General features: G+C 38.5%; 2 protein-coding genes across 2 annotated transcripts in view; both read right to left on the bottom strand.

Annotated features, from left to right (window-relative positions):
- The window catches only part of IL15 (interleukin 15), a 367,286-nt gene that overhangs the window by 303,532 nt on the left and 38,188 nt on the right, over positions 1-25,566 (bottom strand). The window lies entirely within an intron of this gene.
- On the bottom strand, positions 12,855-22,697 carry LOC113925482 (pancreatic progenitor cell differentiation and proliferation factor-like). The gene is made up of 3 exons (XM_035726343.1): positions 22,687-22,697; positions 12,993-13,126; positions 12,855-12,955 (listed from the first exon to the last, which is right to left on the bottom strand). Exons 1-3 carry the CDS (start codon positions 22,695-22,697, stop codon positions 12,855-12,857), a joined length of 246 nt encoding a protein of 81 aa, XP_035582236.1.

The raw sequence follows: 25,566 nt of genomic DNA, 5'->3' as shown, positions 1-25,566 counted from the left end.
TCTTCCTCTTCAATGTAAAGTGTGATCGGACATTCAGCAGCTTTCTGTGTTTTCTTTTGTTAGTAGTGGACTTTAAAAAAGGAACAGAATTTTACAAAGTGATCTGAGGCTTCAATCATAGCTTCAATATTTGCACGAATAGGCCCACGTTTTCTAATGCCACTTAACTCTCCCAACTCTCCATGTTCCTGCTGCTGACCGTTTTATAAGACTAAAATATAAAGTAAGTATCAATTTATACGGTCAAATACACAGGAAATTCTCCCTATAACAAAATGTGTTTGGGAACTGATTCATATTCTATTAGAAAGTCAGATCCAAATTCCTTAAACAGTTTTAGACTTTCTTGATTTTATTTAAACTTGACATTATTTCTCTCTAATTTTGAATTTGTGGCAAATGATAGTTTGGAGTAACTTTTAAAAAGTTCCTATTAATCAAAATTATACAGAAAGGTGTGGCCAAAAGAAATTCAGTGTTGCATCTGAGAGAAAAGACTTCCAAATGTTGCACAAGTTGCAAATCTAGTATGCCTTTGAACATGGGCAGCTGGATGGTAGAGGGCTCAGAGTGCACAGCAGATTTTGATAACAGTGTGATGGACTTTCACAGGAAAGCTAGAGGCAATCTTAAAGGGCCAGCAGGTATTAGAGAACAAAATGTGGTAAGCAATCATAGTATCACCAAAGAACGAGAATGGGGATTAAAATAAAGGATCCGGATATAAATACAGAGAAAAGAGCCTGGAAGACCAAGTATCAGAAGGCAAAGTAACAATCCAGCCATGACATTTTGGGGAGATCCCCCAAGCTGAAGTCAACAGACCTGGATTCAAGTGGGCACCTCCATTTAGAAGCTATCAGACCCTGGCTAGGCTTCAGTTTCCTCGCCAGCGTTCTAAAAGAATCAGTGTCACAGGATAAAATAAGTGGGAGATCAGAATCAAGGTAACTAGCTTTGTCCACAGACCCATTCATTTTACATGGTTCCTGTAACGTAGAGGCCAATACTCACATAGTTTACAAAGACTTGCCGGCAGGAAGTCTTTGAGGAAGAAATTGAGAACACTGGCACAAAACAATAAAGGCAAGAGTTCCCAGATGGTAAGAGGTAAATCTCAAAAAGGACTCTGGAAGGGAAAGCTTTAAGTAATTTGAGACTCTTCATTCTAGGATCCTAGACTTTTACAAAGCTATGGAACCTTTAAGACTTTAGCAATATCCTAAAAAAGCAATGAAACTGTTAGAGACCCTCGTGGTATGAAGGGTCTCTTCCATTGGCTCGGTTCTGTGAAGGATCGCTTCTGTGGCGTTTTCTGTTAGACTTATATGAGCCCTCTGCCTATAAAGCACACTAACCACAGCCACCATAAAGTACCATATAGTACTATATAAACATGTATTACAGGAGACCAAGTTCATAGTATCGCACTAGAGATATCTTTTCTCAGGTATTCCTACACTGACCTTTGCAAACATGTTTTATTATCTGTACTCAGGAGAAGGTGCTAAGGCATATAGATTACATCATTTGTTCAAGGCCACACCGATCACAAATAGCAGAGACAATGCTCCAACCCTGGTCTGTCTGATTAGCTTCCAAGAAGAAAAGAAGAAGGAAAAGAAGAAAGGAAAGAGGAGCAGGGGTGAGGGATAGCATGAAGAAGACAGGGCTTCTGCGGAGCCCGTACAGTTCTCACAGGTGCCACTACATACTTTCAAGTTGAGATGTTACTATCTATGCCTTCTGCCGGAATAAACCCTTCACTTGGAGCCTGGGGTCTATAATCCTACCACTCTTAATCAGGGCTTGAGACAGACCTGCTTTCCTTATTTCTAAACTTTTAATGGACATATCTCTCTAAATGCTTGGGGTTTTTTGTTGTTGTTGAGGGTTTTTTTAGTTTTTGTTTTGTTTTGTTTGGCATAACAGAACAACTTGGGAGTCTGATCCAGCCAGTGATCATCTTGGCAGTAAAGTCCCTGCCCTCAGCCCCAAGCTGCCAAAATAATTGGTTCTGTGCCTTTAATCACCCCACCTGGCTAACAAGCTCTGGGCATTCCAAAATAAAAGGGGGAGAGAGGTCAGCCCTCCACATGGAGAAACAGACCTTCTATCAGTTATGAAACATAAATCAAATCAAATTAAGTTAGTAACTTGTTTCTCGTAGGAATGACCCTCTATCACCTCGAGAATAGGGTGCTGTGACCCACAATATAACAGGCCTTACACTACGGAGATTACTAGATATCCCAATTATTCTGTAATTTTATTTGCAATAACCCCAGGAAGCTCAAAAGGAAATTGATTACACCAGTGATATGGATTGGATGGCACATAAATTCTTCCCCTTGCCCACCACATAAGAAGGAAATAATATTTCAGGTTCATCCCTAGACTTAAACGACTTAAATGACGTCTCAAGCTTCTTTTCCACAGAAAAGAGTGACCTTGTCCAGTGCTCCTCAAAGTGTTGTCCATGGATGGATGGTGGTCCACAGACTGGTCATTAAGAGTCCATGTGAAGTTAAATACAGAAATTGAGAGTAAGCACTTAGAAACTTTTATGGCAATTTGACATTATCACAACATCCAAATGTATGATCAGTAGACTCCCCTTTTGAAGAAGGTAGACACCAATTTGGGTCCAATTTGGGTACTGAGTTGTATGTCATATGAACTTCTTCTAAGGATGGTTAACAACAGGGACGCCTGGGTGGCTCAGTCGGTTAAGCGTCTGCCTTCAGCTCAGGTCATGATCCCAGGGTCCTGGGATCAAGTCCCACATCGGGCTCCTTGCTCAGCGAGGAGCCTGCTTCTCCCTCCGCCTGCCACTCCCGCTGCTTGTGCTTTCTCTCTCTCTCTCTCTCTCTCTAATAAATAAATAAAATCTTTAAAAAAAAAAAAGAATGGTTAACAACAATAACAATTGGGGGCAGGGGGAGTCCTCCTTCGCTACAAACAGTTTGAGAAGCACTGGCATATGCTATCCATAAGGAGACCAGAACAGGTCCAGGGACATCTCAGTGGGTATAAGAATGACAATCAATAGCAAAAGTCCATATAGGACACGTTACACAGCAGGAAATCCACACAGCTGCAGCAACAGCCCAAAGCCATAAACACCACCTAACATGGGGAGCCCGAAATGACCAAGAAAACACTAATGTGAGTGGGTTTACAGAATTGACCAGATTCCGTTTTTCTGATACTATGAATGGTAAGAGCTCAGATTAAATTCAATGACAGAAAATTTTGAAAAATAACACACTCATCACACTAAGTTTTGTGGCAAAAGAAAATATGGCAATTGCTTTGCTGTAACACTTCCTAACAGAAACTTCCCTAACAGCCTGAAGTAGCTGAGATGTTTCCATTTTAAAATACTGAAAAAATGTTTCTCAGTAAGAATATAATTTTTGTGGCCTTGCTCATTTATGCATAAAAAGGAAGCACATATTTTGCCACTAATGGTAAGCTGGGGAAGGCTGAGAGAACATTTGACAGTGAACATGTGTTATTTCATTCTGTATTGAAAATATCATTTGACACTCTGGATTTAAGCAACAGACACTCACTCAACTAACTCCAAGGAAAATAATACTTCTTGAAAGGAGACCCAGGGACAGGGATGGGCACGTTACTAGCAGGCCATCAACAACTGCTGGGACTCTGGGGCGTGGACACTCTCTCGCGGTCTCCTCTATCTCTAGTGGTGTCTTTCTCAGCACGTCCGAAGTGAGTGCCTTTCTCTGCTTCTCTTTGTGAATCCGTTCCATCTCTAAACAGGCTTCTTCTGACTATTCACAGATGCTATCCATTACGGCCACATGTCCCAACTTTCAACCTAAAGCAACACTGCCAATCGAAACTTAGATCAAATTCCTGAAATAGAGAATTAGATTGGCTCTCCTCCCCTTAAAACAGACTACACATATGACAGCACTCTGGCTAGTCTTACACAGACTGCCCTCGGCTCAGTTACTCTCCCTAAATCTAACCAACTTTGTCCTATTAGAAGGAGGGTAAGAATCATTAGAGGTACACAGCTGTTCTTCCATCAGGGTCAAAGACAAGTGAGTCTTGCTCAAAAGTGGACAGGTTTACCAGGTATTCTGAGGCTGGGCACGTTCATTATACCTGAGAGTAAGCGCTGCCCAGAGATCCAACTATTTTGTCTCTGCCAAGAATCTCTAGACGATGCTAATAGGAAAGCCTCAGCAGCATGGAGCATGGATGGTAAACACGCATTTTTTTCATATTCTACAGAATGTCTGGTCTTGCTTCTCGAATGTTTCCACATTTTCTATTTTCTAGCACCATTTTTAAAGGGGGAATTATTAAAGCAATGCATAATTATTCTTTCTAAGACTGACTGCTAAGGTTGGAAAATGTCGTGATCTTCACTTGACTCATTTGGCTCTTTATACATAAAATTCTGTTTTTGGCCCAAAGCACCTTACATAATGACATTGCAAAGATAAAGAATAAAAATAGAACAAAAAACTCAGTGTCAACTGTATGCCTTCATTCTAATTGATATTACAGAGTGACAAGCACAATTTGAGAGTGAGCCCCTTCATTCCAAAGAATATTTTTAAGTCTAATGTGTGTTACAACATCTCTTCTATCATCTTGAAACAATTAACCTCATTTACTCACGATCCCTTGAGTTAGTCCATCAGTTCCCAGCCTTTCTGCTCTTTTATCAATGCTAACTCCCTTACCACCTGCTCTACAGAATCCAAAACAACTCTCCTCATAAAAGGGCTTCCTTCCACTTTTCTCTCGTATCTTGACTCATGTACAGTCAGCATCACCAGCTCTTTTCCCTTGAGATAAAGGATGAAGCTACAGGATGTTATCACACCCAGGAGACAACTCGCGCGGTCTAAGGCAACCACTTCCACCCTATATTTCCAGGTACATCTTTGAAAAAGGGGTAAATGGGGAGGGAAGAAGTTAGAAAATGAAGTCTCACTAAACTTTACTGCCACTGATTGGGCCACAGAGTTTTGCTGTTACGGTTTTAGTTATTACCTAGAGTCACAGATAAAGTGTCAGAAAAAGATGTCTATTTTCTTTATAAGATTTGACAGTTTACAAGTACGCTCTTAGATCAGAAACAGTTTTAAATAGTTTGAGGGGTAAAATAGCCATCCATAGCTTATAAAGAGGGCTATCACCGACAGGCAGAGTTAAGGCAAGACAGTGCTCACTGGGGGGAAGGGACTTCACCACTAGCATACTGGATGGCCGAGATAGCAAAGGGCACATGCTTCCTGGAGGGGTACAGTCAGGAGGAAGAACAGAGGAAAAGGGAAAGCAATGCATGTGCACTCCCAATTCCCACATGTCGTTGGGTGAATCCTCGGAGCCCAAGGGAGTGAGGGTGTGAGGAGAGGCCAGAGCCGTTACAGCGATGGATTCTCTCCACCCAGAAGGGAACATCAGGGATGTGAGTAAATGTATCTTCCTAACACTGAAGTTTCTAAACTGTTCAGTCAAAAGAACCAAATAACTAAAAAATTATCTCACCTGCTGTTACTAGCATCCTGAGGTTTGAAAATTACTTCAAATATTGCCTCTAAGTTGAGAATTAGCTTCAACATTCAAAAAAGTAAACAAACAAAAATTTTTAATGATGGCAAAATGTCACGTATAGAGGTTAACAGAACAATGAAAACTGTAATTGTCCTAAAGATATTGTTTAAATAATCTAAGAGCAAATGTTTTAATTTTAACATGCAGCTAACAGAAATCTGAACAATACCAGGAACTCAGGCTAACCACCCCTTTTTGTTTATAATTGTGGAATTTAATAATGACATTGGTTTGAAAAAGAATATAATGAGAAGGAAATGACTCATTTTAGAGCTTACATATTCTCAAGACAAATGGTAATTAAAAAAAATAAAAGGAAAGAAAATATGTATAAGGGAGTGGGGTGAGGCAAAGGTTCAATGATTTTCAGTCTGCTCCAATGTATTATTAAAGACAAATACAGTATTTTGTTTTCTAGTGGTGTGAATTAAAAATTACCCTGTCAACATAAAATTTCTACTTAGTTTTAACACAAAGGAAATGCTAGTATTAGGATATACTTCTCAATAGATTAAAGGTTAACCCTAGGTCTACTGAGATCGGTGGAATTAAAGGATGTTATCCTGATAGGTATGTTGCATTCCAGTGCCTCGGGATCATAAATTTAATAAAATCCTGTTAAACAGAGGTGGGTAAAGGACATGGAATGAAACAGGCTTAAGCAAAGTAGAAAAGTCACTGGCTCACAATGGAAATGTTCATGGAGAGATATGAGCAGAGCCAGGTGCTCAGATAATATCGGAAAGGTATCTCTACGCCTCATTGCCCAACCTTTCCTTATGTTACATCTTTCTCGTGCAGACTTTCCCTGCAATTAGATTTACATCATCACAGCTCTAAGGTCAGCAGAAAGAAAATTTCTCCTTTCCACCTACTCCAGCAGAAGTCCTGAACCTTGGACTGATCTGGGCCACATGTCTCTCACAGACTCAGCACCCATTGCCAAGGAGAATGGTTGTATTATTTAGCCGGGGCCAGGTAAATGAATGCAATCTTTCCTCCAATGAGCAGGATCAACTCCACTAAACTACATGGATTGGGAGTACAAGAAGGGTGATTTACAGAAGAAAAATACCGGTACAACTGCTAATCACAGGAAGTACAGATGTTGAGTAGTTCAAAAAAATGGTATTGGTGGGAGTCAGGTTTCTCCCTGTTGGAGTAGGAGGTTACAAATAGGTAAGGGGAGTAAGCTAGAATGATCCAGATGGTGATGGAACAGAGTTGGGGACATCAGTATAAACTCATCTTTAGTTAATATAAATACAGATGATTACCTATAAAAATATGTATAGATATGTGTATATACAGTCATCAGTATGTACCACATATTCCCCTGTTGTCAGCTGAAAGGGCCAAGAAGCAACAACACATCAGTGGTAATGAGCACACTTAGCGCAAAGATCTTGGTTTCTCATACCACTCTCCATTAAATGGAACGAAGGCTTTTTAGGTAAGTGGCTGATTCTAGGACTGGGGCAAGATGTACCCAAGATAAGCTTGTAGCATCATTTGGTGCAAGAAAGGAAGGAACCATTCAAAAAAACAAACAAATAAAACCCCACAATGATGGGAGTTGTTATAGGGATACAGGAGCTGACCGAAAGGGCTCCAAATGGCCAAAGGTGAAAAATGTTGCTTAATCAAATAAAGTAATATTGAATACACAGAGTATAAAATATATATCTGTGAGTCCATACAGATAGAAATAAATGATTGAGTAAATACATAAATAGGGGAAAAGAAACTCCCTTGCAGAAAAATTCCAGATAACTTAGGCAGATACTTTACCCTCAAGAAGGTGAAGCAGAACTCCTCACTCGTTAATTAGGGACTGCATATTAAGATGACAGTATGGAAGGAGGGGAAAAGAGGAATCTTAAAGTGGAAAAACCTGTCAAAAACCACCTCATCCAGGTGAGCAAGGTTAACATCAACAATGTTAAGTCATGCTGATAGTATATATTCTTGATATGTGACAAGCCTTCTTTCCGAAATTCTTTAACTCCAGTCTAATCATGAGGAAAACATCTGGTAAATCCCATCCCAACTGAGGTGCATTCTACAAAATCTCTCTTTATTACTCCTCAAAACTTTCAAGGTCATCCAAAACAAGGAAAGTATGAAAAACTGTCATAGCCAAGAAAAGCTTAAGAAGGCATGATGACTAAATGTAATTTGGTTATTCTGGACAGGATCCAGGAACAACAACAACAACAAAAAGGACATTAGGGAAAAATCAGAAAAATCATGGAAATCCAAATAAAGTATGGACTTTAGTTAATGATAATATATCAATATTGGCTCACTAATGTTAACAAGTATACCATATTTGTTTAAAATATTAATAATGAACTCAACCATTCTCTTACACCAAACACAAAGATAAACTTGAAATGGATGAAAGACCTCAATGTGAGACAGGAATCCACCAAAATCCTAGAGGAGAACATAGGCAGTAACCTCTGACATTGGCCACAGCAACTTCTTTCAAGACACGTCTCCAAAGGCAAGGGAAACCAAAGCGAAAATGAACTTTGGGGACTTCATCAAGATAAAAAGCTTTTGCACAGCAAAGGTAACAGTCAACAAAAAAAAAAGTAGCAAACCATGGAATGGGAGAAGATATTTGCAAATGACACTACAGACAAAGGGCTGATATCCAAGATCTATAAAGAACTTCTCAAATTCAACACCCAAAAAACAAATAATTAAGTCAAAAAAGGGGCAGAAGACATGAACAGACACTTCTCCATAGAAGACATACAAATGGCTAACAGACACATGAAAAAAGTGTTCATCATCATTAGCCATCAGGGAAATTCAAATCAAAACCACACTGAGATACCACCTTACACCAGTTAGAATGGCAAAAATTGACAAGGCAAGAAACAAAGAATGTTGGAGAGGTTGTGGAGAAAGGGGAACCCTCTTACACTGTTGGTGGGAATGCAAGTTGGTACAGCCACTTTGGAAAACAGTGTGGAAATTCCTCAAAAAATTAAAAATAGAGCTACCCTATGACCCAGCAATTGCACCACTGGGTATTTACCCCAAAGACACAGATGTAGTGAAAAGAAGGGCCATATGCTCCCCAATGTTCATAGCAGCAATGTCCGCAATAGCCAAACTGTGGAAAGAGCAGAGATGCCCTTCAGCAGATGAATGGATAAAGAAGATGTGGTCCATATATACAATGGAATATTACTCAGCCATCAGAAAGGATGAATACCCAACTTTTACATCAACATGGATGAGACTGGAGGAGATTATGCTAAGTGAAATAAGTCAAGCAAAGAAAGTCAATGATCATACGGTTTCACTTATTTGTGGAACATAAGGAATAGCGTGGAGGACATTAGGAGAAGGAAGGGAAAAATGAAGGGGGGGAATCGGAGGGAGAGATGAACCATGAGAGACTATGGACTCTGAGAAACAAACTGAGGGTTCTAGAGGGGAGGGGGTTGGGGGGATGGCTTAGCCTGGTGATGGGTATTAAAGAGGGCACGTTCTGCATGGAGCACTGGGTGTTAGACGCGAACGATGAATCATGGAACACTACACCAAAAACTAATGATGTACTGTATGGTGACTAACATAATAAAATAATAAGGCTCAGGGCATAAGGAACTGCTATACTATCATCACAATTCTGGTGTAAATCTAAGATTTTTCTAAAATAAAAATTTAATTTAAAAAATGGACAAGGCACAAAGCAATCAAAATATCAAAGACAATGAAAACATGACAGAACAATCAAGGGATATAGAAGACTAGTATCCTTCCTCCCACTAAGCTCTCAAGAAGAGGAAATGGAGGAGAAAATACCATCCCTGCTCCCTAAAAATATCCACATTCTAATTCCCGGAACCTGTGAATATATTACCGTAAATGACAAAAAGGATTTTGTGGAGGTGATTAAGGTCAATAACTTTGAAGTAAGGAGATATCCTGATCATCCACCTAGGACTAATCACATCACAGAATTTTTAAAAGCATAGAATCTTCCCAAGCTACAGATATTAGAAGAGTTGGCAGTGTGAAAAGGATTCAATCAGTCGTTGCTGGCTTGACGGAGGAAGGGGGCCATGAGCCAAAAATGTGGGTGGCCGCCAAAGCTGGAAAAGGCAAGGAAAATGAATTCTCCCCTAGAACTTCCAGAAAGGAATGCAGCCCTGCGAACACCCTGATTGAGTCTCAGTGTCAGATTTCTGAGCTACAGAACTGTAAGATAATGTAGCCACTGTTTAAGCCACAAAATAACAACAACAACAACAACAACAATAGTAGTATCTGGTCTGGCCAGGAGCTTGTGCCAATTAAAGAATTGACTTTGAACCCTAAATTGGACCCAAAATAATGACTGTCATATTATCATCATGACTGGATGTCTGAAAAAAAGAGGGAGGTAGAGGAAGGAAATCTATACCAGGCACTGTGCTAGATGCAAATGCGCATTTAGGCTTCATGAAAAAATGAGATTTATTGTACCTATGCAATTTTCTTTTTTAACATTTCTATTTCTATGCTGAGATTTCATATCTCTTAATTCACTGTGAGCATATCTTAGCTTTACCTTATTAAGGAGAGTTTTAATAGCTCCTTAAAAATCTTTGTCTACTAGTTCCAAAATCTGATTCACCTCAGAATTGGATACATTTGATTTTCTTTTTCTCTTGCAAATGTGTTCGATTTTTTTGGTTTTTCATAGATAATTTTGGACTTTATGCTGGATATTTTCAGTGTTATACTGTGGCGATTCTGAACTTTGGGTTTTTTGATTGTTTTTTGTTTGTTTGTTTTTCCCAACCCCTGTTGCTTCTTTCGTTATAGCGGGCGAATAGCTTCTCGGCCTTTTGGCTAAAATCAGGTGTCGTTATAGTGGGCAATTATTTGGGCTGGGTTTACATTGAGATTCTAATTTGGGGACAGCAGCTCCAGTGCCTCTTCCAGACTTGTCCTCTATAGCTGGGTTGCTCTGAGTCAGTTGAACATACACGCATGGACCAGAAATAAGTCAGATAAGTGAGTAGATAGAATTTTTGGATCCCTTCTCTGGCTCTTCCCTTTCTGGGATTCCCCTGCTCCATCCAACAGCCATATTTCCCTGGCTTCAGTCTTCTGGTTCCCTTGGCCAGAAAACCGGTGTTTTCCCACTGTGGCTCTTGCCTCCACTGTAGGAGCTGTACAGACTGAACTTAGTCTTATGCCAAAAAAATGAAAAAAATAAGGAACTTACTAAAAACCCCATAGTTCCCCACTCTGAGCATGTATACAAGAATACTTCTGTTCAGTCTCCAAGTAATTGTTTTGTATTATATCCAAGTTTTGTAGTTGTTTTCTGCAATGGAGTCATCCACTAGCACCTTGGTCCATCATCATCAGAAGCAAAAGCTTCCCAGATCATTTGATGCTAAAAAAAAATTTCATACCACTGCATTGATCTTCAAAAGTCAAAAGATAGATTTTTTTTAATGTAGAAAGAATGATTTTTCCTGAGAAGAATTAAATACCTATAAATCTTCATTGTTACGTCTTAAAAAAATGGATAATGGACATTAAAGAAAGAAGTTTCTAGTATTTTTTATAAAGATTTATTTATTTATTTTGAGAGAGTGAGAAAAGAAAGAAAGTTGTTTCAGAAAGTTTAAGAAAATAACAAGGCTAAGCTTTGATTTCATATCTTCTGAATCCAAGCCCATGGTTCCCTCTACTAACCTGGTTTCCTAAGTAAGATATGATATATAACTTTAAATAATTTTACCAGAATTGAAAAAGACAAGAATGTTTAACAGGAATAGTACCTTAATTCCAAATTTGAAATTTAAAACATTTTTCATTGATGTCTTCAATTATCTGAGTATTTAAGGAGGACCAAATTTATTCCAGGCATGTTGTTAGTAATAAAAATGAATAAGAGTAGCCCATGCCCTAGAAGGTACACACAATGTAGTGAAAGATGCATAAATAATCATCTCCTGAGATATTTACTCTGTCATTAAATCCACACTCTCATAAGAAAGTTTCAGGATAGAAAAGAGAACAAAATATATAGCAAATTGTTTATTGTACTAGTTATAAACACACAGAACCCAATAGTTCTCAAGTGAAAGGAGTTAATATTTGTTCTGTAAAACATATTACAAATGTCAGCCTAAACATTATTAGCATTGGCTCATGATTGATCTGGTCTAGATCTTTCATGAGATGGAAAGATTAAAAAATGTTTCTGAAGAATTTTAAACACCAAAGACAAACTAACAGATAGAATATTTTTCTAAATATATGGGAAAGAACCAGTGCCAAACCGGAGACCTATCACTACTCTTATCCTTTCTAAAAGATGTAATGCAAAAGTCAGGCATGAATAGAATCTGTCATCTTGGTACTATGAGGCAGTGGTAATGACCACTAATGAATTCTTAAGAGAGCAGATAGAAAAATAAACTCTAAATGACAAAGCTAGTAAACAATAATGGGCAAGGGGGGTAGAGAGAGGGGATTAAAAAATGTTTTGTTAAAATTCAAACTGTGTTTATTTGAAATGCTCGAACTGAGATTCTGTGTAATATATGCAATGTTTTAAATTACAGTGTACTAAATAAATATTAGAATTACTATCTTTCCCATTTCCTTCTATGATCATAAAGCAGCAGTAAGAGAGTTCTTAATGTTTTGACAAAAATGGTTAAAGATCCCATAGGGAACAATCACAATTTTCCCCCCTGATTATTAAGATTACTTTGTACAATTCAACTTGCACAATCATTTTTATGGTCCTGCACCACTGTACAAAGACATATACAAATCTAGTGTTTGTGTCACACTTATAAGTTGCACTCATTTCTCAGAAAAAAAGTGGCAAATATTCTCCATTTTCCTGGACTAAAGAAAAAAGTTATAGGAGTCTTCAACAGACTTTTTTTTTCTTTTTTTTAATGGCTGCTTGGAGTTTATTTTGCACTTGCTGCAAGGCACACGGTTACAGGGTGTCAGGAAGGCTTGTGTATGGCTTGGATAGTACAAAGCAGGGTTCTCTCAACTTCCTTTTTGGTGTTTTTGCTATTTTGATATAAAAGAACCCAACTGCTTCTGCTTGCTGCAGCCTGCCGAGTCTAGGAGGAGGGAGGTGGGGCTCTGATGAGCCTAGTGCCTCCTGAAGCCTGGTGATGGCCTCTCAGGACTGGGGCCTGGTGTTGGCTTTGCCAGGCTAGCCACCACGCTGCTTCCTCGTCGCTTCCAGAGCCAAGTCACAGGTGATCGTGCCCTGGAGGCCCAGGAAGATCCTGAGCAGTCTGGAGACTCCAACACTGTAGCCATGAACAGAAGAGTGGACTTCCCGGAAAAGAAGCTTGACCAGGAGGGACCTAGGTTGGCTTTGCGGAGACCCGGGTGGTGAGGGATGGCTTCCCCAGGATACTGAGCACTTCCACAGGGGCTGTTCCTAACAGTGGAACCCAGGCAGCACCGGTAATAGTCGTGGGTGGCTGTGAGCAAGGCGCTGGAGCGGATGGCTGCCTTGCTGTCATTTGTGGGATGCTGGAAACTTCAGTGGCAACCCCTCTTGGACCTCACTGTGCAATCACGGGTGGCACTGATGGACGCTAGGCCACGGAGCCCCTTGGCAGAGGAGACGTCGAGGGCCGCTCCACTACCGAAACGCGCAGGGGGTCAACAAACTGTCTTGACATGAAACTTCAACAAGTCGTATAAGCTCATTAATTTGCCTCAATCTTCTCTTTTCCGGTTTATAACATTTCACTCAATGTCCAGAAAAAATATGCAAAAATGTTGAGTGCATCCATGCATGTCTAGGAATATGCACATATTACATTTTAATCACTAATGTAAAACTTTCTGACATCTACCAATTAGGGAAGGACAGTTTGACATGAAGTAGTTTAAGATGTATAATTTTACTACTTTCTTGTATAAAAAAATAATTCAAATGTAGTGAAAAAAGTATGGTCAAGTAGAGTTCCTTCAAGAAAGTGTTTTTATCAGTAGTTGATAATGTTTAATTATTAGCACATAATTGGAATATCTGTATCTATATCTCTCTTAACAGAGTTAAAACTTCTATTCCAATCAGATTTCAAATGTTAATTGGCTTAATTATACTCTTGATTTTCAGTAATGTGGCAAAATTGGATTTCTACAAAACAAAAATCTTTTTAAAATCTTCTAAAACATCTCAGTCTGAAATATTTTCATCATTTCTACTCAATCTTTTAGCTCTTGTGCTTGATTCATATCTATTTTACATAGACAAAATTCTAATTTTCCAAACAAAATAGTGCAATGCTTATTTCACAGTTGGTGTTATGAACAAAATCTCTTCCAACAGATTTCACAAACCTCCACAAAATCCTATAAGCCATGATGGCTGCATTCATCCTTTGAGCAAAAGCAAAGAAACCCTCTTTCATTACTAAAACAGAATACTTGAAGCATCAGAAACAAATTTAGACATATCTGCCTCTGAGCCATGTACTGGCCACACACAATCACATCAAACCACAAAAAAAGAATGGCACTCTGGGTTTTCTATGAACAGTTAGCTCTTCTCACAGCTGGGAAAAATTCAAGTCTTCCCTAAATTCCCTTACTTTAAGTGTAGATAGGAATTTCCAGAACTGTGATGTAGAGGGGAAAAAAACACAGAACTTGAAGATAAGAGATGGGAGACTCTGATGCTTTCACTTCCTCCCATGGGACCTTTTCTCAGTCATCAACTTGACTTCCTGCTCTCCCTGCCTCATCACTTATCTTAAGCCCCATCTTTTCTAACAATGAGAATATGGATTTAGATTATTCCCCCCTTTTCTCCTCTTCCTGTACCCCACCCACATATACACAAAATTATCTCACAAATGCTATGCTCTCTCTGGTGCAGTTTCCCTATCTGTAAAATGGCAGAAGAAAGGAACGGAGAATATCTTAATCGCTCTTAATGTTGAAATGGTCTGTTTATTCAAATTTTAACATATATTACATTTTATATGTATATTATGTTATAATATATACATTACAGAATATAAATATTTTATAGATATTATATAGATCATATTCAGGTTTATCTTGTAATCTGATGTTGTTTGTCAAAGATCTATGGGGCAGTATTCACTGATATACCCCAATAAAAACATAATAAAGACTAAACCCCTGGAAATGGTGAGATGTATGTCAAAAGGTACAAACTTTCAGTTAAAAGAAGATTAAGTTCTGAGGGTCTAATGTATAGCATGGTGACTACAGTTAAAAATACAGTAGCGTATACTTGAGAATTGCCGAAAGTAGATCCTTAAGAATTCCCACCACATAAGCATACACACAAAGAGTTAACTATGTGAGGTAATAGATGTGTTTATTGGGGTGCCTGGTGGCTCAGTCGGTTGAGCGTCTGCCTTTGGCTCGGGTCATGATCCCAGGGTCCCGGGATCAAGCCCCACATTGGGCTCCCTGCTCAGTGGGAGCCTGCTTCCCCCTCTCCTCCCAGCTTGGGCTCTCTCTCGCTATCTCTGTCACTATCTGTCTGTCTCTCTTCCAAATAAATAAATAAAATCTTAAAAAAATATAGATTGTTTATTATTTTGATCTTGGCAATCATTCTACAATGTGATATGTATATCAAATCATCACACTGTATACTTTAAATTTTTACAATTATATTTGTCAATTATTCTTCAATAAAGTTGGGGGGAGAAAAGATTAACCTATCACTGGCATATGCATTTCTTATGCCAGTTAAATAGGTGATTTGAGACAGGAATTTTGTATGTATAAATTTGTGTCATCATTCCGGAAGATCAAATGATGTCTCTATGAACCATCTCAAAAAAAATGTCATCTACCCTCTGCTTCCTCAATAATAGTTGCACATGTTGTGTATGTCATGAGTTTCCAAGTGAACTGTAACTTCCTTGAGGTAAGATCCAACATCTTATTATTTTTCAGCCCATCATGCCTAGAAAACATAGAAGCCACTTAATATATGCATGTTCATGCATGGACATAGGATATTTTGTCACTGAATTTTAATATCCTCATTCTGATTGAGTATCCAACTGCCATACCTTTTAGTTGAAGTCCATGTTTACCAAGTGTACCAGCTAAACATGCACATGAATTAGGAAAGGATAACTGGGTCCTGATCATACCATAACAGACACTTCCACTGGAAATCAGAGGCATCTAGGTTACACTTTACAGTTGACCCCCGAGCAACACAGGTTTGAACTGCGCAGATCCACTAATATACGGAATTTTTTTGATAAATACAGTACAACATAAATGTGTTTTCTCTTCCTTATGACCGTCTTAATCACATTTTCTTCTAGCTTGCTTTACTATAATAATACAGCATATAATACATATACCATACAAAATATGTGTTAATAGGCTGTTTATGTTACCAGTAAGGCTTCTGGTCAACAGTAGGCTGTTAATAGTTAAGTTCTTGGGGAGGCAAAAGTTATATGTGGATTTTAGACTCTGCAAAGGGTCCATGCCCCTAACTCCCAGGTTGTTCAGGGTCTGATTGCACTCAATACACTTAATTATTGTTTGGGTGTTGGTTATACTACACAGTGTCTATACCTCAAAGATGTATGGTTTGTTGACTGGAGCTATGAAACAGAAGTGAAAACATTTGGTGTTTTCTCCTCTTGCCAAAATCTCAATTACATTTTATACTTTGTAAAACAGTCAGTATCCATGTATTAATCTGGTTGTCCCAGTATTTAAAATCATCACTAATCTGAAAACTTGTAAAAGTTATACAATTAACAGAGCTGATATTAAAATTGGCTTAAGACACTGAGATAGTATAATTCAACAAATACACCAAATCATTAAATTCCCAGATAGAGTTTTTCGGTGAGGTAAAAAAAAAAAAAATCATCTAATATTTCATGTCCATTCTTTTTTGTGTTTTCATATAATAAAAAAAGAAAGAATTAAAGTAGCTTCAAGAGTAACAGTTAGGCAAGCTCTCCGTTCAGCACAGAGTCGGCTTGAGATTCTCTGCCTCTCCCTCCCCCCCCGCCCCTCCCCACCCCTCTCTCTCTCTCTAAAACAAACAAATAAATAAAATATTTTTAAAAAAATAAAAGAGTAACAGTTTGGAATTATGTCCAGGATGAAAAGAAATTTAAGAATAATAATACTTACATGAAATGTTATAAGTGGAAGACTGGATAGCATGTTTTAAATTGGGCTTTTGGGAAAACCAAAATCTGCAAACGCTGATAAAAAAGGACAAGATTTGAAATAAATTATAAATGAAAGCAAGTGGGTAAAATGACGACTGAAAATGAAAAGCAATCCCAAGCTTGCCATGTAGTGAGTTCAAAAAAGTTATCAAAGAATATGCAAGGAAAAAAGGTGGCATGCTGAAAACAGTGAGGTTCCTTAGGTGGGAAAAAGGATACAGGCTGGAAAGGAGGGAAGTGACATGCGGGGTCTGAGTAGTAGAGGTTGCAGTGACATCCTTGGAAGCAGAGACTGAGGGGTAAAAATAGAAGAGGAGAAAGATGAAGACTGTATTGAGAGAAAACAACTCGTACCACAGTAACTTAGAAGAGACAGAGAGGAAGGAATTCTTATTTATAAGAAAAATAATGAATTAAAATTCCGTCTTCATTTCTCTACATTTCCAGCTTTAACATGTATTTTAAGTAGCCCTTTTTAGATGAAACCTAACTTAGCAGGAAAGAGGGTTTGCTGGGGCTGTCATAACAAAGTACCACAGCTTCTGGTGGTTTACTTGAAATCTCTGTCATTCTTTGACTTCTAGAAACATCACCCCAATCTCTGCCTTCATTTTCACATGGTGTACTTCGTGTGTATGTGTCATCTGTATCCAAATTTCCCCTTTTTATAAGGACTCCAGTCGTATTGGAGTAGGATCCACCCTAATGACCTCATCTTAACTAATCTGCAATAATACTATTTCCAAATAAGGTCACATTCTGAGGTCCTGGGAGTTAGAACTTAACATTGAGTTAGGTATGAAGATTAACATATGAACTCAACAATGAACTTGGGTGACCTGGGTGGCTCAGTTGGTTTAGCAGCTGACTCCTGATTTTGGCTCGAGGGTTCTGGGATGGTGCCTACCTCTGGTTCTGCATTCAGGGTGGAGTCTGAGGATTCTCGATCTCCCTCTCCCTCGGCCCCTCCCCACTCTCAAGCGCACTCACACATGCGCACTCAAGCATGCACTCTAGCTCTCTAAAATAAATAAATAAATCTTAAAAAAAAAAAAAAAGAACTGAACTAACCCACACACTCTCAGGGAGTAACAAATTTTGTAACATTGTACACATTCTATGGAACCATGATGGACAATTCAAGTTGGAAAAGAGAATATACCATGGGATCCCTTTTAAAGTATTTCCACAGGAAAAAAGTATCTCTGACATACACAAAACTTCTCCTCAGGGGGATGAGATAACGGATAACTTTCCACTGTGACTAGAGTTTAACTCTGGGAAATGATGTAAAACACCGGCCTCAAAATTATCCCACCCTGAGACATGGGAACTGGGATGTTTATACTGAAACTCCTGAGTCACTGCTTACGGTTTACTCCTGGAGTTGGAGGTATTCATTCTCCAGCAATGGTAACTCTGGTCTGTCATGCACATTGTAGAGTTAGCGTCTGTGGTGATGGAGAAAACCCTCAGGCACATGAAAGCTGAGACTGGCAGATGGAAGTGAGCTGAGCACACTGAAATAGCTGTACCATAGGTTGTGCTGGGCATGGACAGAGTCTGTTACAGTTGCACACAAATATCAAAAGTAAATCAAACCAATTGTTATTGTTGTTTAGCTTTATGTGACTTTTTTATTGCTAATGTATTGCCAGAGACACAGAAAAATTATCTTTATCAAATTTAACAATAAAAATTTATAAAGTTATTGATTCAGGAACCTGTCAGGAACACTTGAGGCTTCTTAAAAATTAGCCTCAATTAAATGAAATTATTTTAAATGATCAAGACACTGTTGGGATTTTGAAATGGATGCAAACTTAAAAAATAAAATGAAATATTGATTTTTTTGTGGTGATTAATGAGACTGGAGATGTGTCATTAGATGTTTATTGAAGAGGGACAATTTTCCTTGAGCATTTTTTCCTTTAGTTCAGTTTCAGTTGACCAGATTTCATTTTATTTTTAAAAAATCATTTCGAGTAATATTCAATTCATCTCTGTCAAACTTCTAGAAATTGGGCATGGAGGAGGCAGGCAATTTTCTTAAAGGATTCTACACAAAATAATGACTATAGGAGTAAAAATACACTTAGGCAGACATTTCTCTCTCGTTTACCTTCCCCAAGCCACTAAATCAGAATTCTCCAAGGCTAAAGTTTTAGGGCTCTACTGTTCTCACTGCCTTATTAGAAGAGTAAGTAAGTACTTGATGTTAGCGTCTCCCTGCAATGCAAATTGCAATGCTTTCTAGCCAGTGGAGGTTGGGACAGAGACCTGATTATAGGAGAGCCTGAGAGGAAAATGGCCTTGGGGATGGATGGGGCAAGCAGGCATCCTCTTTCTTCCTCTGCTTTTCTGCTTAGGTTTTTACTGAGCCTGCATCCTTCAATCTTCTTTGCCTAATTGGGTATGTCAAGCTTCCTCACCTCTTCTCCCTATAAATGCTGGAGTCAGGACTTTCGTGGGCCTGAGGAAAGGAGTTTTTATTTCTATCATCTCATTAGGGAACATTTACTGCCCCTGAGGCAACAAACACCCTTTAGCCCTTCTACACGGATGACTATTTCATCTATTTATCTATTTGATATAATGGAAAGAGGACTGGGCCCCAGATAACTGTACTTGGTTCTTACCCTAACTTTTCCAGGGAAATTGAGAAAATAATGACATCTCAGTTTCCTAACTTGAATAGTAAAGAAGGGTTAAACAATATCTCTGAAAAACTTTCTTCAATCTTTTTTTTTTCTTCAATCTTTAAAAAAGATATATTTGTGTTAGTCCAAAGAAGGTGCTTCGAGAGCTTTAACTTGAGAGATGTGAAGGAGTGAAAAGGGGCCTCTTGGTGAAGCCCTCCTATCCTTCACAACATCCCCCTACCCCTGTAATACGCCTAAGGAACAATCAGGACTAATCCCATCATGTACCTTTTCCAAGTTTATGGCAGTTTCCACAAGTCACTCAAGATTTCTAGGTCATTCCTTATCACCTAGCCTCATCTCCACACAATTCTGTATTTTGCTGAATATAATCCTATCTCCTACCCCTCCCCAACTCAGAATCCCTTGTCTTCAGAGTCCATCATCAATAATATCCCCCAAATCTCCACTTCATCTCTAAACAGCTCACTCATTGTCTAATGTACACTCAAGAAATATATATTGAATGAACAAGGGAATGAATGAATTTAACTGAATGAGGTCTCAAACTCAGAGGACCCTTGCACTACTAAGATCATACAGAATCTCAGAACTGAACAAAAGGCAGCCTGTACAACACCAATGCCTCATCGTTTGAACTGTGGCTCTACTATACACTCTAAACTGTAAGATTTAATTATGAGTTAGTGTCACAAGCAATGCGGTGAACATGCACATAATGAAATGTAGACAGAATTTTCCAGATAATTTGTTACCTACTAAGTCCACTAAACATCTTGACTAGATCCAACCTAGCTGGATTCTTTTCTTGTTTATATGGTAATCATGAAGTTTGTGCATGTGACAGAGCTTAATTTCCCAAAGCCTAACTTTCCACTAAGTTATCGGTGACTTTCACTAGCAAATCAAATGAATAATCGGCCTGCCTCTAGTTGGGCCAATCTTTCCTAAGAGAAGGCAGAGCAACACTGATTATCTTTGAAGCAGGCAGCAGACAGGCCAAATCAAGTCCAGTCCTTAAGAAGTTGAAAGCTGTCACGTCAACCAAACAAAAGAGGTAAACTGCCTGCCAGATCGAACCACACCTGCTTCAGAAGCTTTTGATCAAGGCTATAGTGGGTTCCTCTAAAGACCTCAGTCCTCTACACAGGGTCTCACAAGGTTGCAATCAAGGTGGAGATCAGTCTGTGCTCTAAAATGGAGGCTTGACCGGCAGAAAAAATGCTCTCAAATTCACTCAGGTTGTTAGCAGAATTTAGTTCCTGGAGGCTGTACAACTGAAATCCTTGCCTTCTTTCTGGCTATTGGGCAAGGGTCTCTCTCAGCTCGTAGAGGCTGCCTACAATTTCTTGCCAGGTGGCCCGCTCTGTAGACCCTCTCATGCCATGAAAACTTACTTCTTCAAAGCCAAAAACAAAACCAAAAGAAGACTCGGGGAGCATGGGTAGTTCAGTCGGCTGGGCATCTGCCTTCAGCTCGGGTCATGATCTCCAGGTCCTGGGACGAAGGCCTGCATGGCAGGGATCCCTGCTCTGTGGGAAGTCTGCTTCTCCTTCTCCCTCTGCCCCTCCCCTTGCCACTTGTGCTTGCTCTCTCTCTCTCAAATAAATAAATAAAATCTTTACCAAAAAAAAAAAAAAGACTCTTCCCTCAATCTGCCAAAGATGCATCTTATTTAATGCAACCTCATCTTATCACTTTTGCCATATTCCATTGGCTAGAAGCAGGTTACAGGGTCTATCCACACTCAAGAGAAGGGGATTAAATAAAGACATGGATAACAGGAGAAAAAAGCATTGGTACTGGAGGTCACCTGAGGTCTGCCAGCCAGAGTTACTATTAAACTTTTTGTCAGAAATGTGATATTCCTGAATAAAATGACAAAACATATTTAAGATACTAAAGAAAATGTAATCCGAGAATTTTTAACTAGCAAAATTTAATTTTCAAAATAAAAGATACAAACCACTATCAATATGTAAGAACTAAGAGGATATTGACCTGATGTGCTCATTCTGAGAAATCTCAGAGAAAAATATTTAGACAACCAAAACTAGTAGAGTATAATTGTGATGATTACTACTTACAGATTACTTACAGATTACTTACAGATTACAACTAAGTGAGGATTAAAATATAAGGAATAGACTTCTGGTTCCCAGTCCAGCAGGTAAGGAGCTTGAAAGTCATCACTCTGTCCTAGCAACAAGTGAAATACTGAACAAAGTGAAAAGTAAACAACTTGTCTTATATCCATCAAAGAAGTGATGTAACAGAAGAAACTGTTATCCCCAGGATTGAAGTACAAAACAGGAGCTACAGAGAGTCACACTTACCAAAGCAGAAGGCTCCAAGCAGGAGCCTCTGTGGGAACCAGTACCAGGGTAGGAAACCTCAACTGCAAGTGATGAATTGCTGGGGGCTCAGAGTGGATGAATCTGAAAGTTAAAAACTTTAGGGGTGGGATGCCTGGGTGGCTCAGTAGGTTAAGTGTCTGCCTTCGGCTCAGGTTATGATCCCAGGGTCCTGGGATCAAGTCCTACATTGGGCTCCCCACTCAGCAAAGAGCCTGCTTCTCTCTCTGCATGTTGTGCCACTCCCCCTGCTTGTGCTCTCTGACAAACAAATAAAATCTTAAAAACAACAACAACAACAAAAAACACTAGGGGTTTCCAGTCAGAGAGACCACCATACCTAAGTTTTACCTCTAGGAGCTCAACCAGGTTCTTACCATGAATATCAGAGAAAAATTCCCTTGTGCTTCTAGCAAGAGGAAGGTAAAAGGAACCATTCTGAAATACTCCAGAGCATTCTGTTCCTAAAATGGTCTGTCCTCAGCAGAAGCTACTTTACCAGAGCCTAAACTACTGGGGCTTTATCAAAGCCTAACGTAACTGACAAAAGGAAACTACCCATGCCAGCTCACTCTAGCCATCCTGTCCCACCTAAAAAGGAGAAAAAACTAAGAAGCACATGGGAAGTTCACATTTCAGAGGCACAGGCTCAAAAAAGACTGAGACCTAATCATAGGACTATAGAGCACTTCCCCTTCCCCCACATATAACCACCACATTAGTAAAGGCCTATTTATGGCAGTTCCTTTTACCCAGTGTATCATGCATGGCTATCAAGAAAGAATTACAAGGTATATTAAAAGGCAAGTAAACAGTTTAAAGAGACAGAACAACCATCACAACCAGACTCACCTGGCAGGCATGTTGGAATTATCAGATCAAGAATTTAAAACCACTATAATTAATATGCTCAGGGCTCTAGTGAATAAAGTATATGGACAATTAAGCAGAGAGATGAAGTCCTAAGAAAGAATCAGGAAGAAATGCTAGAGATGAAAAATGCTATAACAGAAATGAAGAGTGTCTTCAATAGGCCCATTAACAGACTGGACGTGGCTGAGGAAAGATTTCTGAGCTTGAGGGTATCTCAACAGAACTTTCCAAAATGGAAAAGCAAAGAGAAAAAAGGCTGAAAAAAATGGAACAGAACAGCCAAGAGATGTGGGAGAACTACAGAAGGTGTAACACACACATAATGGGAATACCAGAAGGAGGAGAGAGAGAGCAAGAAAGAACAATAACTGAGAATTTCCCCAAATTAACATCAGACACCAAACCACAGATCCAGAAAGCTCTGAGAACTCAAAGGAGGATAAATGCCCCCCAAAGAACTACACCTAGGCATGTTATATTCAAATAGTAAAAAACAAAGATAAAGAAATAATCCTCAGATGGTGACTACACTCATTGCGGTGAGCACCAAGTATAGAGTTGTTGAATCATTGTGTTATACACCTGAAACTAATATAACACTTTATGTCAATAATGCTTCAGCGGAGGAGGTGGGGGGGAGACAGAAGAGGAGGGGAGGTGCAGAAGGAGAAAGAAAGAATCCTGATAGAAGCCAGAGGGGAAAAAATACCTTATTTGTAGAGGAGCAAAGATATGAATTACATTGACTTCTCCTCAGCAACCAGGCAAGCAAGAAGAAAGTGGAGTGAAATATTTAAAGTGTCGAGAAAAACAAAAATACAAACCTAGAATTCTGTACCCTGTGACATTACCTTTCAAAAGAAGGAAAAATAGAGACTTTCTCAGATGAACAAAAATTGAGGGAACCTGTGGCCAAGAGACCCGCCTTGCAGTAAATGTTAAAAAAATGTTCTTCAGAGAGAAGGAAAATGATATAGGTCAGAAACTTGAGTCTACATAAAGAAAGAAAAAGCATCAGAGAAGGAAGATTAGAACTGCTTCATGGGTACTACAACTACTTTCTAATTACAAAATAATCCTAATTCCTTCCATCTCTTTTATCATTGCTATTATACATTTCACTTATACATAAGTTTGTATACATATACATACATAATCAAATAAATTTTTGCTATTACTATTTTTTAAAGATTTATTTATTTATTTAAAAAGGGGTGTTAGGGCAGAGGGAGAGAGAGAGAGAAAATCCTCAAGTCGACACCAGCTGAGTGCGGATCCTGAAAGGGAGCTCGATTTCAGGACCCTGAGATCATGACCTGAGCCGAAACCAAGAGTCGGACGCTTAACCGACTTATCCATTACATCAATGGAGAACAAGCAAAATAAAAGTTTTTATTCTACCTTGACTTATTCCTTCTCTGAAAATGGACTTGGATTAGTTGTAAATGTATACTGCAAATGCTAGGGCAACCACCAAAAAGCCTTTCAAAAAAAGTACAGTTGATAAGCTAAGCAATGAGGAAAAAATGGAATCATATAATATGCTCAATTGAAACAACAAAAGTCAGAAAAGGAGAGGAAGATAAAAATAGGAACAAAGAACAAGAGCAACTAAGAGAACAGTAACAAATATGGTAGATATTAATCCAATGATATAGTCATTTTAAATGTCAGTGGTCTAAATACACCAATTTTTCAATCAACAGAGATTGTCAGAGGAAGAGAAGACCAAAATACAAGACCCAATTGTATGTTGCCCATAAGGTCCCACTTTAAAGACTCATATAGATTAAAGTGAATGGATGGAGAAAAATTAACCATGCTAAACCTAATTTTTAAAAAAGGCAAAGTAGCTCTATTAATTTCAGATAATGCAGACCTCAAAGAAAGCAAAGTTTCAGGGATGAAAAGGGGCATGACATAATGATAAAGGCATCAATTCTCCAAAAAGACATAACAACCCTCAATGTGTATACATCATACAAGAAAATGTCAAAATAGATGAAACTGCAAGGAGAAGTAGAAGTAGATGAATCCACTATTATAGCTGGAGAATTCGAAAGCCTCCATCAGAAATGGACAGATCCAGCAGGCAGAAAACCAGTAAAGGCATAGTTGAACTCAAAAGGTAGAGAATAAAGTATATTACAAGAAAGCAGATACCATATAAAAAATGCTGTAATTTTGTTTTTTGTAATCATTTTTGTTGGTGATAGATTTATTATTATTAATCAACTATTATTGATATTTTCTATTATATATTATATATAATATATATTACATATCTAGCACATTAATTTACTAATAAATTATTACTAAAAAATTATTATCACTAAACTGTAATATGAGTTTAAGCAGATGAGTAATTATGAAATATTAAAATTTAATCATTCCTCAAAAAATATCTTCAAAAAAGAAGCTGATAGTTACAGAGAACAGATTGGTGACTGCCAGAGGGGGCTGAATGGGGGATGGGCAAAATGGGTAAAGGGAGTCAAAAGGTACAAACTTTCAATTATAAAATAGTCATGGAGATGTAATGTACAGTGCGGCAACTAGAGTTACTAATACTGTATTGCAAATCTGAAACTTGCTAAGAGAGTCAGTCTCAAAAGTTCTCAACATAAAACATTCTCTGTGTGGTGATAGATGTTAACTAGGCTTATTACGGTAATCATTTTGCAGTACTATATACAAATATTAAATTATTACACTGTACATCTGAAATTAATATAATGTTGCATGTCAGTTAAAAAAAATAAAGATACATTCACAAGTGAAAAAAATCCAATCATCCCTGTGTTTCTGAGAACCAGGGTTCTTGATGTTTAAAAAAAGATATAAAAATACAAAAGAGTT

The sequence above is a fragment of the Zalophus californianus genome, chromosome 2 (assembly GCF_009762305.2).
Source record: "Zalophus californianus isolate mZalCal1 chromosome 2, mZalCal1.pri.v2, whole genome shotgun sequence".
In the NCBI taxonomy this organism is placed as follows: Eukaryota; Metazoa; Chordata; class Mammalia; order Carnivora; family Otariidae; genus Zalophus; species Zalophus californianus.
The sequence above is the reverse complement of the archived record's forward strand: the minus strand, read 5'-3'. Positions and strand labels throughout refer to the sequence as shown.